This window comes from Mustela nivalis, assembly GCF_964662115.1.
Source record: "Mustela nivalis genome assembly, chromosome: 7".
Taxonomy (NCBI): Eukaryota; Metazoa; Chordata; class Mammalia; order Carnivora; family Mustelidae; genus Mustela; species Mustela nivalis.
This window is the reverse complement of record NC_139026.1, coordinates 117,414,986-117,430,816: the sequence shown is the minus strand read 5'-3', so window position 1 is coordinate 117,430,816 and position 15,831 is coordinate 117,414,986. Positions and strand designations below refer to the sequence as shown.

General features: G+C 39.4%; 1 protein-coding gene across 28 annotated transcripts in view; it reads right to left on the bottom strand.

Moving 5' to 3' along the window:
* PARD3 (par-3 family cell polarity regulator) overlaps positions 1 to 15,831 on the bottom strand; it is a 649,140-nt gene that overhangs the window by 228,192 nt on the left and 405,117 nt on the right. For 15 of the 28 annotated variants that reach the window (XM_082739695.1, XM_082739696.1, XM_082739699.1 and 12 more), the window contains 3 exons: positions 14,443 to 14,631; positions 12,980 to 13,150; positions 4,488 to 4,638 (listed from right to left, as the gene is read on the bottom strand). In XM_082739695.1, coding sequence (XP_082595821.1) covers positions 4,488 to 4,638; positions 12,980 to 13,150; positions 14,443 to 14,631 — 511 coding nt within the window. Of the gene's footprint in view, positions 1 to 845; positions 2,997 to 4,478; positions 4,639 to 12,979; positions 13,151 to 14,442; positions 14,632 to 15,831 lie in introns of those variants that run through there. The other 13 variants (XM_082739698.1, XM_082739694.1, XM_082739700.1 and 10 more) reach the window with 3 other exon arrangements.

Genomic DNA, 15,831 nt, shown 5'->3' with positions numbered 1-15,831 from the left:
TCAAATTATTCATTTACTACTACTTGAGTTTTAGGACTTCAACACAGAAAGAAAAAATCTGTCTAAAAAATTATCATTCATAAATAAAGTTGGGCATCCTAGGACGATCACCAGAAGAAATATTCCCTTCTCAAGACAGACTTTTTTGCCTAAAAAGTGTATAGAATGACAAAACCAGAGTTATCCCTGACAGCTCGCCACTGACAAGGCACGTGTCACAGCATTAAATGCCAAGTCCTCACAAAGGCAAAATTTACTGGAAGGAAAAATTACAATATAATTATAGTGCACTCTCTTTTAAACACAAAAACTAAAACTCTTGGGTTTACACAATATATTCTGGGAGACAGCCTAATAAGCAATATGGAACACTGAATGGTTCTTCATATGACAATCCTTTTATAATATGCTGTGTTGAGTAGAAATATTGTACCTTAAGTGATCCAAAATTTTATACATAAATGGTAAGAAATTTTCCTAATAATAAGAAAACAATTTAGCTTTTTTCCTCTCACAAATGATTCTAGGGGCTAATATTTCAAAAGATTTGAGAATTCACATTTTTTATGAGCTTCCCAACTTCTTAACATACTCGCCAAGAGTTAGTTTTTGATTCTGGATGCAGGAATATATTGGGAATGATGGACAACTAAATTATTTCACTCCAAGTTCTACCAACTCCACCTAGACAATACCTCTTAATGATGTGTGTACATCATAAACATGAAACCTTCCAAGGGTGATCTGAGAAGCATTTGATCTGTTGTTTGATGGATAAATATTCCTTCTAACTAAAATTTAAACCAATCAATATCTTACAGAGGAGTGAAACAATGGATACAAAATGATTGTTTACTAAACATTTATTAATTGGTACATTTATACAGAAGACAATACCATTCATGACACTAGAAACAGATGAAAACTTTTCCAGTGATTTGACTCACAATAAAAATAACCTTAATGTTCCATTTCTCAATGTTGAATTTCTAACAAGATAAAAATATGCTGAGCACAAATATTTATTAAACTCACCACAAATGTATGACTATAAAAACTACTGAGGTTAAACTCTAAAACGAATATACCAGATTTTGGTCTTACTTTAAACAGAAAATTTCTTCAGATTAAAATTTGGAAAAAAAAAAAAAATTAAGGTTCCATGACTCCAAGTGTCAACTTGAGATATATTTTAGTGAACATGTTGGTTAAATTAACCATGCCTGTTATTATTTAAAGATTATTATAGTTAAGGCAGTCCAGCAATTTAGGAGACTTTTTTTTAAGTCTTTTAACATGAAGTGATCCTAGGCTGGATCTCTAGAGATTTCTTTTTAATGAATATCCAGGATTAAAAGCCCTGATTAGTGGCAGGTAAGCCCACACAGAAGACATTAGCAGAAATCTTGCCTTGGTCAACTCTGGCTGACCTGAACAAAAGCTAGGGAGACCAATCCAGGTTGAAGTAATGTGGGACTCATGAATCGGGAGAAAACACACCCTCACTGGTTCACGAACACAGAAACCTTGTGACTTCAGACTTGTCACTGAATTTCTCTGGTCCCTAATTCCTCTGAACATGAGATAATTCAGCTGGAGTAGATGATTTCTAAGGCTGTTTTCAGAGATGAGCTGTTCTAATCTTCAGAACACAGTGGCCGCCAGAATGGAACAGTTTCTGGAGACCGTCTAATGCTTTTTGCTTAAAGATATGGATAAATTAATATTAATCAAGAACGGTCATCACTAGTCCTCATTGTGTGGTCTAACTATGCCCTAGAGAGGGCTACTTTTAGAAAAAGGAAATAACCAAAAACAACATAAAACAAAAAAATCACCATGGGATCTTGTGTCGGTGGTCCTTTATCTGTTAAGTGGGAGAATGCAGTGGATGACCCCGACCCCTGCCAAGTTTTCCATCTCTTCCTTTTTTGATTTATTTTTTAGAAGCTTCTCTCTTGAGATATGTTTCCACAGAAATGAGTTAGAGAGCCTCAAAGCTCCTTTTGGTCTAGAGTCTCACATGATGATTTTTCTAGGTAAAAATTCACCCTGTTTGCATACAATCAGTCATTTCTTAATCAGCTGGAATTTCAATACAAAGCTCTATCTGAATCAAAGCAGATCATAAAGTAAATATCATCACCTCCACTATTGTCTACATACGAACTATTCTAAATGCAGAAGACAATCCGTAACCAAACAAGATCTACCTGAGAGATTTCCATGTACCTAGATTCTGTGCAAATCAGATACATACTAGTGCTACTGATTTAGGTTAACAGAAATTCAGAGCTCTACTATCTGATATTTGGTAACCTGTTCTGGTATTTTGTTGTAAGCTAACATCCCTTGCAGGACCTGGAAATGGACTTAGCAAACTAATTGTTTCTTAGGGCCACTGATAATGGAGTACGGACTGATGAAGACTGAGTTCTCAAATTTGTTAAAACTCAAGACAGATCAGGTTAAGCATATACATTTCTCAGGGCAAAACTATAGAGGATCCCTAGTTGGCAGTTGAATATGTAAAAAACGATATAAAGAAAATATCCAAATTGTTCAACATTAACTTGACCTACCAACAAAGGGTAAAGAGTTTTTCACCCCCCACCCAAAAGGCAGGCACAATACATCACAAAGATCACAAAGCACAGAGCTGGGAGGGAAGCTGCTGCCCCCGGAAGGCATCGGGAGCCTTAAAAGTCCATTACATCTCCACAGGAGGGAAGGAAGAACAACAGCAACACCAATGGAAGTGGCCTAATGAAGCCACAGCTAACAAAATCAGGGCACCAGACTATGAAGAAAATGAAGGAATCCTCAACCCCTTATAGACAGCACTTCAAAAGGTCACTAGGTGAATTTTGGGGTTTTTGGTTTTTTTAGTTTTAGTTTCTCAGCCTTCCTCTGAAGCATCAGGGATTGGAGGCAGGACGCAGGTTACAGGAACTGGTGGACCAATGGTCTGATTCAGTATGGCAAGTCCTACGTTCCTATAATAAAGGGGAACAGCGTATCACTTTGTATGCACACAGATCCAGGGACACATGCACTCTCTCTCTCAAGGGGTCTGAATTTTCATTAATGAAAAAAGTATTTAACAAAGATAAATGTCATGCCAAAACCAAGAAAGTATGGGAAATGCAACGCCAGTGAAGAGAACGATCATTAAGAAGTGAAGATTAGTGTGCTGATCTCTGAGAACTGTGTACCTCCTAACAGGTGCACAATGGTTTTAGCATCCTTCCCCTACTTCCATTTATGCCAAGCAGGCAAAAAAAAAAAAAAAGAAAAGAAAAGAAAAAAAGAAAATTATCGACAAAATCAAACCAAGGGCTGGCAGGTCTAAGTTCTATGTGCAACAAAATAAGGAACTGAGAATTTAGCAACTTTTCCAAACCAGAAAGCTAGAAGGACCAAAGGAAGACCAGAAAATTCTACTAGTCATTTTTATGTGTTTTTCCTGTCATGCCCAGGAGAGAGTTCTTTGTAAGCAAAGATTGTGTCTCACTCATTTTTGTATCTACAGCAAAGTTTGTATACAAACGTCTTGTCAATAGAAAGTTGTCCACAAATGTCCACTGATGAAGGAAATAAATTCCTGTCCCAATGAAGCTTCGCAATAGAGACTTGAATTGTATTAAATCTTCATTAAATGTTTCAAAATGGCATTAAATTTAGGGTTTTACTTTCGAGCCTTGCGAAACACACCAGCAATAAAAGTGTTTTATGTCAGGTGCTGTTTTAATCAAAACAGCTTCTTATGCTTTAAATTTGAAAACTCTCACAAGTTAATCCCAAGATGAGCAACTCAGTCAATCCAACCACTCCTGTGGCAAAGCAAGTCTTTATTAACTGGATCTGTTAGGAGAGAGCTGCACGGCTGCGGAGCTCGTGCTAATAACCTCATTACCCACTGGGGGCCAAGCAGACAGTATGGTGCTGAATCCAAACAAAGGATGCAAAACACCAGCTTCCAGATTTTAAAATGAGAGCTTTGAAAAAGTAGAGATGCAACTTAAAAACGGTAACATCTTACTGAGTACAAGCCAAATCAATGTGAATATTTCGTCTACCTGCAAACGTGGGGAGATGCATTCGTTCCTCTCCCTACACACAGCGCTGCTGTGACTTTGAAACCTCCTTGTCATAAACCACTGAATTTTGACTTTCCTAAAACATGGCTTCACTTCTACTCTCAAATAAGCTAAACACATCTTGATCACTGACTGAATTTCCATGTGACCCCTTCCTTTTCTCCCCCCAGCCCCCCACATGTTACAGGATCTAAAATTCACTTAACAAGATCAATGTATTGATTCAGTCTCTCCACTATTAACACTTCCTGGATGATTATAATGAACCTGCTCTTTCTCCTCTTAAAAACACGGACCTGCCTTACATTAATATTACATTAATAACCTTCCAGTGAACCAGGAAAGCATAAAAATAAGATGTGATAAACAGAGTTTTACCTGACTCACCCATTATCCTGCTGAGGGCAGCATTTCTCGTGGGGGATTCATCAAGCCCCTCGATCCCACTGTAGAGGGAATGGGAAATTCTTCGTTCTCGATCATCCAATACCGTTTCAATGGGCAGCTCGGGTCCAGAGGGGCTCCCAGGTGACTTCAGCTATGGAGAAAAGGGGGCAAGGGAAAGTCAGTCCTGGAGGCCCACGAGCAGCATGGGGGAATTATAACAACTTGCCCAAGGCCTGCATCCAACTGGGTACCAAATGAACTAGAACTTTTCACCCTGTACCAAAATAATTTGTGATGACAGCTCTGCCTAATGACCAACTTTCTCTGCCACTTTACACTGGGCCTCCCATGAAGTTCTGTCAGATTGCAGCCATTGGAGGAAAAATATGTATATTAAAGCTTTTTTTTTTTTTAACTTATTTTGCTGCTTATTTTTTCAATTTGACTGTTAGTATCTGCTGAAGTCAATTTAAGTTATGGTTTAATTCGGAATTCTTTATGAGCTGTTGCTCTGCATAAAGCATGCTTTATCAGAATGGAAGCCGGAACTGAACTATACTTTTTGTATCTATAATAAGCAGATATACCTCACAAGCGCTGGTAGAATTACTACCTACTCTATAAGACCTAAAGACCATTTGTAAGCTCAGGTGTCTTGAACAATTCACTGAGTGTATATTTCTTCTGCTAGAAATTAGAAAAAAAATCATCCTATTCTCTTACTGCAATCTTAAGATAGTGAGTACCTGAGAAAACCACTTTAATAGTACACAAACAATATAGAAGTAAAGACCAAATATTCTAATGAAGCAAATATGTGTTGGTCACAAACATATATGATCTAAAAAAATAAGCAAAGAAAATGGATCAATTTCCATCACCATGATTAAAACAGTATGTGGCATTCTTTAAAACAGCTGTGCCTCATAGGTCAGATTCTTCACAAAAATAATAGGAATAAGGAACCTATGTTCATAAGGCCTTGAAACAAATCAGCTTCGAGGAGGAACAAAGCACACTTAACAGCAATCCTCCAAATGTGGGCTCTGAGGTTAACCCCATAGACTAATATCTTATGACGCTCAGCCAGAGACAAAAAGGGCTTGACAGGGAGGGCTGGGCTGGTGGTGGGGGGACTCTGGGGGGAGGCAGCACAGCACCGCCAAGTGGGAGAGAGGACCGCACATCCCAAACAGAGGAAACCACAATGGCTCCGGCTCCTTCATTGGAACAAATTATTATTTCTGTTAGAAGCTATCATCTGTTTAATATAAATGAGATATTTAATGAAGTTCCGAATTGTAGACTTATCTCTCCCAGTTTGATAAGCACTGGGGAGATTTAATGCATTGAAGGGTCAACACAATTACAATTGGAGGCACGTCAAACTGCAGGAGAATAATAAACTCACAGCGCTAGTGAATTAGACTCAATAAGGTTTAAATTGTGAAATGAGGATTTGTTTTATTAGTTTTTTTTTTTTAATTGCTGATTACAACTGACAGCTTCACAGAAAAGTAAATTAAATATTCAAGGTCTCTGATGTAAAAAATAAAAGGACATTTTCTGAAAAAATACTATGCCTCAATTCCTAAGTACTTTGCAGAGGTAAAAACAAAAACAAACAAAAGCAATACCCTATGTCTTTAAGAACAAGTATGTCTGAAAAAATTTTAAATGAGCACATACACTGAAGAAACTTGCAATCCAGATCTCTAAATGAGACCTACTTCCTGTACAATTTATTTTATAAGACAAACAATGCATCCTCACATTTGCTTAACAGATTACATTTAATTGAACTAGAGAACTGCAATTTTCTAGATGATAAAATCCTTATAAAGCTATTCATGAGAAATCCCTAAATAGTCTAAAAGGCTATTTTAGAATTTTAGAAAATCGAATAAAAATTCCATAAAAAAAAAAAAAAAAGCAGATGCAGGCTTTCTAGAGAAAAAAACAGTAAGGTGCCTATTCAGAAAAAACCTCACACTTGAACGTTTTCATGGGAAAGAGTCTATACCTCCCTTACCTCCCTAACCATGTCTAATTTACATCTCAAAAGACAGATTTAAATGAAGACATCAGTAGCCTACTACATAAATATTTAACAGAAGATACAATGCCTTTTAATTTCTTTAAAAAAAAAAAAACCTGATTGGTGTGCACAGTTTTGTTTCAAATCTATTGATGATTTTTTGTTGTTGTTGCAAGAAAAGGAGTTTAAGAATAAGAAACGTGCCACGGGGCACTATGGTGGTACAGGCAAGAGACAGAGTGAGGGGGTCCTGGAAAGAGGCCCAGGGTAGTCTGCAACCTAGCTCGTCCCAGGTCCTGAAGTCTCCTTACATAAAAACCTGCTCCAAGTCAAAGTTAATTAGAAGAAGATACTAAAATAAAAGAATCACAATTTTTACTTTGTGGCTTGTTGCCTGAGGTGCAAAAAGTGTTCTTCAGTCTAACTTAATTTAGTTAGTTTACTAACTAGTTAGTTAATTTACTCCTCCTCCAGGGAGGAGTAATTATGCTCAGGCCCCCCTCAGCTCCACCTCTGGAAAAACAGGAAAGCTTTTCCACCTGTTAGAAAAAAATTAGCTCTCAGTTGTACTGGGTACCAGTCTTTTCTAAAGTAATACAGAAATGTATATCACAGGTCCCCAAACATCTGATACTCCTTGACCTGGCCACTTCTTTCACTTTGTAGTGGTCACTGCCCTCACAAAATAATAAGCTATGTGAATAAGATTCACGTGAATCAGTTCTTTATCATAACATTATCTACAAAGGTATAAAATTGGGAATTACCCCAATACTGGAAAACAATGTTAAATGTAGTCCATACTTAGAAAAGATATTCAAACGATCCTATGTTGCTTTTATAATCAGAAAGTAACAAGTGATATATAATAACAAAGAAACTGGATTCCATCCAATCAATATGCTTTCCATTATATACTTGATTACTTTTCTTAGGAAGAGTTAAAATCTTGGCTTCTTTTAAAAAAACTAATATATTTTCTGCAGCGTTTAGCAAATTCTCATGTTGTTGTAAGTAAGCATAAGTGGGTCAAATGATGTCTTTAATATAGAGAAATTGTATCCCACCATCTCAACATTAACATCAAAAACCTGGCACAGATGTGGCCCTGATCTCCACAGCAAATTACAGACTGGCTTCTGGTTAGTAACTGTCACAATCTTATTATTCGACATTTCAATATTTATGGGCTTATTCTATTTTATCCCCAATACCTGGCACAGGGCAGGTACTAGGTGACTAAATGTATGAATAAATTAATTTCCAACTCAATGACTCAGATTTTCCTCAAAATGGTTTGGAGATCTTATACACACTAGGCCACTGGAAGCAGGCCTCAAGCTGAGAGCACAGCACAGTACATAGCCTAGATTACAATGATATCTTGTGGAAAGCACTAACATCCAAAGGACGGGTAGAAACAAAACAATGAATAAAAAGACAGGCTTGAGTTTTGAAGAGTGGTCCTAGTGTTAGGGTCAGTTTCAGGTTCTGCTGTCAGGCAGGACAACACTTCATCTCCTTCGACCCCCGCCCCCTCACCACCCCCCGTGGGCTACACCAAGGATCAGAGGTACTGGAACCTCCCCAAGTCACTCTACCTATGGCAGACCCAAAATGTAACAGACTGTCTGATGCTAAAACCCATGCTTTTATTGTATGCTACTTCCTAACACAACCAGAATATAAACTGCCTGAACAACACAATCACGGCCAATTAGGCGCACTCCCATGTGTAAGAGGAATGGGCACCTTGCTTCTAAATTACTTTGCCACTACCCTGGCCTTGCAGCCATTAAGCAAATCATTCGACCTCTCCGCATTTATTTCTTAATACATAAAGTGAAGAGAATAATAAATGATACCTTAGGCCCCTTCCTATTCTCATATAGCTTTCTAATTCTAAGAGGATTAAACTTCAGAGACTCATTTTAAAGTAGTCCCTGATGACTAAATCCTTCAGTATGGGGTCTAAGACAAGGCTCACCCGGCCACATTCTCTACTTGTACTAAGACGAGGCTTTACGTGTCTAACTCAGATACAATGAGATAACTGCCAGCTGTGTTAAAGTGCTGTAATTTCTACAAACGTTAATTTCCTTGGAACATCTACAATCAGCATAATTGTCATACACAGGTTATTTTCAACCCTCAAGGAACAATGTCAAGTATTTACTCCCGTTTCCCTCTACTCTCCTTCAAAGTCCTCAACAAAAGTTTTCTTTGTGATGGTAACCAACATTCCTGCCTCTTGCTTTATGTGTTATATCCAATGGAAAAGACTTATGAAGTTTTTCTCCAAAAAAGTTAATCTATCGGTCAGGAGCACAAAACAAGGGGAAGCCATTTTTCTCTCTCTCTCTCTTTTTTTCCCCCCTAAAGAAACAATTATTGTTAATGAGATGTTTTTAAATGTACTTAACAATAAAGGTAAGGAAAGCAAAGGAAATCCAGAATCACTGCCAAAATATTAGTTTGGTTACCATGCCTGATGGTTTTGTTTTGTTTTGTTTTTAGAACTTCAGTTTCTTTAATATAACTATGTTATCTTTTCTTCTAAAAACATCAGCCTCCCTAGGATTATTTCCCTAGTCATTCCGTTCATGTTTAGGTGACAGCTCTGGGTTGGACATCAAGTGATGGAGAGGTAGGAACACAGCAGATGGACAAGGTCCCAGCCATCTCAGAATTCACAGTTCCCACGAAAGAAAACTAAAAAGAAAAACCAGGACAAGATGACTCCTGCTAGATGAAGGTAAGTAGTGGGACTATGGAATACTCTGGTGAGAGAAACAAACTAAAAGCTGAAAGCTGTCTTTGTGAGGGCAAGGAGCAGAATGGGCTCATGGGGCAAATCCAGAGGCGACAGAGAAATTGCAAGCAGTGCAGAGGAGCTCACGCTGGCCGCACGGGGCAGGCTGGAGGGGCACAGACGCCAGCTTCTGCATGGCCCAGGGGCCCACAGGATGGAGACTGATGCCCGTCCCGGAGAGGATGGAAACCTCCTGAAGGAATTTCAGCCAGGAATGACATGAACAAAGTGTTCTGAGCAAAAACCTGCCTTCCTGCAGGGTGAGGACGAACTAGAGCAGCCAATCCTGTGGGACAAGGTGGTGCCACAGCAAGGGGATGGCGAAAAGTGGCTCAAGGAGAGAGAGGTTCTGGAGGCAGAGGCTACCAAACTAGGGAAGGCATTGGAGATGTCAAGAGTGAACTCATATCTCCAGCTTCTATTTTTTTTTTAATATTTTATTTATTTATTTGACAGACAGAGATCACAAGTAGGCAGAGAGGCAGAGAGAGAGGAGGAAGCAGGCTCCCCGCTGAGCAGAGAGCCCAATGCAGGGCTCGATCCCAGGACCCTGGGATCATGACCCGAGCCGAAGGCAGAGGCTTTAACCCACTGAGCCACCCAGGCGCCCCCTACATCTCCAGCTTCTAAACCACAGAGTGGCAGTGGAGGTTTGTGAGGAGGAGGCAAGGCCAGGGTGGATGAAGAACTCAGGGAGAACTGGTTTTGAAGGAAAAGCATAAACGAAGTCTTAGGCACCTTGTGACAAACCAGGGAGTATCTGGAACCAGAACAGAATTCTAGGCTGGAGACGGGTTTGTGGGACTGGTCCTAACATCGGGGGTACCTGAAGACCTCCCAAGGAGCATGCACAGGGTAGAGGCCCCAGTCCAGGGAGAGCTCTGAGGCACACTCACAGTAACAGAGCAGACAGAAATAAAGGAACCTCAAAGGAGAGAGAAGAGCCAGAGTGAAGTAGGAGAAAAATGAGGAGAGCAGGTAAGAAGAGCTGCAAGATGGCTGCTTCCAAGATTCCTGAAAGGCCAAGCGAAAGACACTGAGAAACATCTTCCAGAGAATGTCTCAAATGTGCTGTAGAGTGAAATGCGGGGTAAGGTGACGATACCTACTGTGGAGAGTTGACAAATAATTTTTGGGAAAAAAAATTAAGATCATATACAGCACTTCCTACATAAAAGAAAAGGGCACAAAGAGATGTGACAAAGTACAAACCATTTTCCTTCTGCAAATTCTCATCTCCTCTGGTTTGAAATTACATATGCAAACCCCTGATTTAAAGATGAGTTAGTAAAATATAGTTTTGTGATATTGTCAAAGGCCGGACTCTGGCTGACTAATAGACCCAGAAGGAGGGAACCCAAGCACATTATTTTGGCTTGAGGTTCATTCATGACAAGACACCGTATGCTTGTATCAATATTTACTGTAACATAATTTACACATACTCTCTCGTAATTCAGGGAGCCGCTTTTCCAAAGGTAATATATAAGTACAACAGCCGCAAAATCATGTCTTATGCCTTATGGGAAGCTGAACTGAGCTCTTCTGTCTTCAAATAATTCTTTAGTTAAACCCTGTCAGTACAAAAGGCTTCTCGGTAGTATTACAAAGAAAGCACAGCACTCGTGATACGATTTTTTTTTATATAATTGTTTTATAAGCTTATATTCTCCTAAGAAACAGTAATAACCAGCAATGTATGAAAATGATACCATAAGGAATATTGAATATTAAAGTCTATTACTGTCTATTGCAGCTGTTCCCTTACTTAAATCATTTCATTCACATAAATTCATATGAAGAAGTAAATGAGACACAGAGATATTTCAGTGGGATTCCAATTTCATGTGTTTTACAGGACAACAGGGAATAAAATCAGTGCTTTTATCAAAACATTTTCAGACTGTTCAGGGAGTAATAGGGACTCATCCGAATCACAGGAAAGCATGTCTAGAGTCAGGATGCTCGTCTTTAGTGTACACTTCTTAATGTTTTAAGTGCCCCCAGAACATCCCATGCTTTTCTGTGAAAGAAAAGTTTGAGAAGGCGTTTAGTAATTTTATTTTTAAAGAGACTGAGAATATGACATATTCTCCAGTAGAATACAAGTTTTGCAAGAGAAGGAGCCCCATCTGTTTTTATTCACTGCCATATCCCAAGGATCCAACACATTTCTTGAATATAGTAGATGCTCAATAAACATGTGCCAAACAAATACCATCCTACGAATGTGACATTATTCAGTTTTAGAGAAAGACCTACTAAAGAACATGTAGCACTTTACAGGACTCATATTAGAAAGGTCAGTTAATAATTTTTGGCAATGAATAAAAACTCTACTGTTCAAGAAAACCATTCCAGTAGCCTACTCTGAGGAAATCAGCATTTATATTTATCTTATGAAAATGAGTTCTTTTATGTCCCAGTGTTCTCCATTCTGAGATTTTTAGTTAAGGTTACACTGTTCTCGTATTGCTATGGAAATTAATGCATTAATTATTGTTAACAAGTTCTCCATTTGAAAAACAGTAAAGAATAAGTCAATAATCAATAACCTTTCCCAAATTGGTCACGTGTAGATTGACCACCCAACTTTCACTGCAAAACATGAATGCTCTACAGGATGGCATGAGTGATGAACATAATCTGAATAGCTCGCTTTATATATATAACATAGATTTTTTAAATTAAGAAAAACACTTAAACGATTTAGATATAATTTTCAGTTTGTATGATTTCCTAGTCATTTCCTTGTAGCTGATTTGAAAATGTGGGGAGTTGAGCATTGATTAAAAACAAAAACAAACTCTACATTTTTAACAAGCTTTGCTCTCTAAATTCTCAGCTCCCACCTATTTCATATAGACGGCACATAATTTATAACAGATCTATGAACCTGCTTTTTTTTTTCAAGTTCTAACATTATCAAATCAATATAGAATTCCTTTTAAATTTTCAAATACCCCACTGTGCCAGAAAGTATGTTTCCACTTACTGTTTTTTAAAACTTGGGAAAAGAGATGATCACAACCTTCAGGAGAGGCTACTCTTCCAACTCTCTGCTAATGATGCACTGCTGCAAATATTTAAAACCCGCCACAGCCTCATGCAAAGCACGCCATCAAGAGGAAAATACCCCACCCCACAGTGAAGGAGAAAGGGGACATAGGGCACAAGAGGGGAGACTTGAACTTTTGACAATGTCACAAGAGAAACAGACTCTTCCCTGTCAGGGACTTTGAAAAGGCATCCCATTTTAAAGAAACAAATGAACAAGCCATTGTTTCACTGTTTCTCTGTCCCAGGTACAACACTACTGAACAGAAGAGAAACTGTTGGTTCCCAGAAGGAAAGTGTGTTCCTGTTTGCAAGAAGAGAACCCAGCTAAAGGTGCTTCTAAGATTTCCAGTGTTATCTGCTGAGTTGGCCATAAAAATACTCATGCGCACTTAGGAATTCTTTGATCATAGAACTAAAAGAACAAATCACAGTCCACAGTCAGACAATAAGAAGAGCAAAGATAATTTTATAATATTTGGAAGGAAAGTGCCAGGACCTGCCATTCTTTGTCCATTAGGACAAAAACTTAGTCTTATTACAATTTCAAATGGAACTGTCTTGTTTTTATTTCCTACACTTTACCTCATTGCACTTGCTTATTCGCCTCGCCACAATGAGCTGGATCATTCCTCGCTTGTTCCCTTCGGTGGACATAGACCTTCTGAGGGTTTCCATGGCGTCTTGGTTTGTCTTGCCCAACAGGGATTCCCCATTCACTGCTATCAGTTGATCATTCACCCGAAGCCTTCCATCCTGGGAAGAAAACAGGTAAAAATAAGTGCTATTAAATAGTCTGTTATGAAAGAAGCTTCTTTCTCTTTAGTTTAAATAAAATAAAATAAAATAAAAACAAGGGGAAAGAAAGAAGGCTTTAATCCTAAGGGATTATGCCCAATTGAACAGGAGCACAATAATGTCTGAACAGCCATGGCAGCCTGTGTCTATTTCAATCATTTATACATTTGTAAATCAAGTCATTATCATAATCTGTTTACCAAAATAGCATACTAATTTAAAGGACACAAAGTGATTACTTTCTTGCTTCCAGAGATACCCATAGAGGTTATTTACAACCCAAGACAAGCACAAGCTCAAGGCTGTGACACAATTACAGAGAAGTGCCCCCTTGACAAACAGGCAGGAAACTTGCTCTCCACTGGCCAACAGGCTAAGTGACCCACAGGCAGGGGAAAGCGGAAAGACGTGCCTTCCCGTAGAGTAGCTCTGTGCCCAGAACCTGAACTAAGTCTGCATGGATTATCTTCTTTCAACTGCAAGGACTAAGGTTTATAAAAATACGAGACCAAAAAAATGGGGACTCGAAGCTATGGATTCCATCCCGAAATGGGAAATCACGGAGATTTCCATTCGCTTGCTCACGGATGGGGTATTATGAGGAAAAACAAAAGGTGTTACAGGGTAAGCACACCACCCTGGCACAAGGTCTCTTTGGAGCTGAAGGCAACCAAGATCCGGCAGATGCAGGAGGAGCTCTTTGCTCCCCGCCCAGCTGGCTAAAGAGAGAGTTCTTCTTACAAAGATGGCCCCTCACCTGTCCCTAACCAGAAAGAGAACCACCCTCACCACCAGAGACAGGGATGGCACGGAGGTAAGTCAGCGACGGAACAGACCAGACACAAGAAACCTGATTGACCGCCAGCTTCTGCCGTCTCTTTACCATCCCACACCTGACCTCGCCGAGAAGCCCAAACCTTTTTGCTTTTTTCTCTAGTTACTGCTCCACAACTTACTGCCCTTTGCTAAAACGGTATCTAAGCTTCTGAGTTTTCTTTAGCTTTTCTTTCTTTTCTGTAGAGCCCCTGTACCTGGAAAATTTTAAATATTAATGTCAATAAAATTTGTAAACATGTTCTGTTCATCTGGTCTTTTGCCAGTTTAATTCACAGGTGTGTACCCCTACACACACACACACACACACACACACACACACACACACGGTGTATATGTTCCCAAGACAGGAATAGGGTAGTAATGAACTATTTTTGTTAATGGGCATAAGCTGATTAAAGTTAACATTTGCTTACTTTAGACGCCGCTCCTCCATTAATAATGGACTTGACGAAGATCCCCAAATCCGCATGGTTCTCTTTTGACCGGTTACCTTTGACACTGACACCAAGACCGGCTGATCCTGAATCGTTAAGTGGAACTTCAAATGTCAGAAATTCCCTGGTGCCGTCAGGTGTGAGAACAATATCCTCATCTTCTGCTTTCTAATAGGAAACAAAATTGCACGGCATGTTATATTCCAATGTTCCTTTCTCACAGCTGTTTTTAAAGACTGCTAATGAGCAATGTTTAATCCTAACAGGCACAGTATTTCCACCAAAGTTCCGTGACAAGATCCACGATAATAGTGCATCTGCACCCCCTCCAGATGACTCCTGGAACCAGCTGCTAATATTTTTATGTGGCACTTGCTTCAATATTGAAACAAACTCAAACCAGATTCTGAGAATGTAGAGAAAAGTACAGCTGAAGACTGAAGACACGTGGACTCCTAGAGTTTAGTGTGTTTTTTTTGGGGGGGGGGGCTGTTTATATATCCTAAACCACAGGAGAAAAACAGTCACAGCAGGAATCAAAATAAATAAATAGAACGCCTTTGTCCTTTTAGTCATTAGGAATTTTTAATGTCATTAAGAGTTAAATGCTCAGTAACGGTCTGTTATTTTCTTCACAATTAATAAGTTCTGAGGATACAAAGCCAGTAGAAACAGGTTTCCATTTTCAGAGAGGCACTAGAGAGCTTTACCCTTCAACATCGTGAGGCAGAAAGCACAGTAGAGGACACCTTTCCTCAACTCCGTCGCATGCCTCAGGCAGCTGGGGGATATGCCCCAAGCTTCATGAATTCATGGTGAGCACAAGGTTTGATTTCGTAACTGTAGTCGTCACCGCATGAGAAGACTGCTTCAGACTGCAACACATATAAGACACCCAGCTCCTGCCCAGCCCCCTTCACACAGTGAGGAAGAATGGGATGCTGGAAGGAGAGCCTGATGAACCCCAGTCAGAGGACATGTTCTGCCACTCGGACACTGGGCACTGGGGAGACGCAGCCGGCCCCAGACTTCTCTTCAGCAGCCCCACCTACGACCAGGACTCTACCCTGGTCATCTCCAAACAGGCAAGCACAGACTTCTTTTTCGAAGTTAGGACTTCCAACCACATAACAGCTAAGTGGCACAAACTTCAAATCACAGCCAGCCCCTCATCTAGCCCTACTACACGTTCCTCCTCTGCTTTCTCCAGTTTTGGAATATTTCTCCAGCATCTACCTAATCACTCAAGCTGGACTTACCAAATTGTAACTGAAAAATGGCTAAACATCTAATGGCATATAATTAGGCGAGACTATAATGCATCCTTTAAAGTGTGCTTTTAAAGAATGTTCAATCACACATATGGAA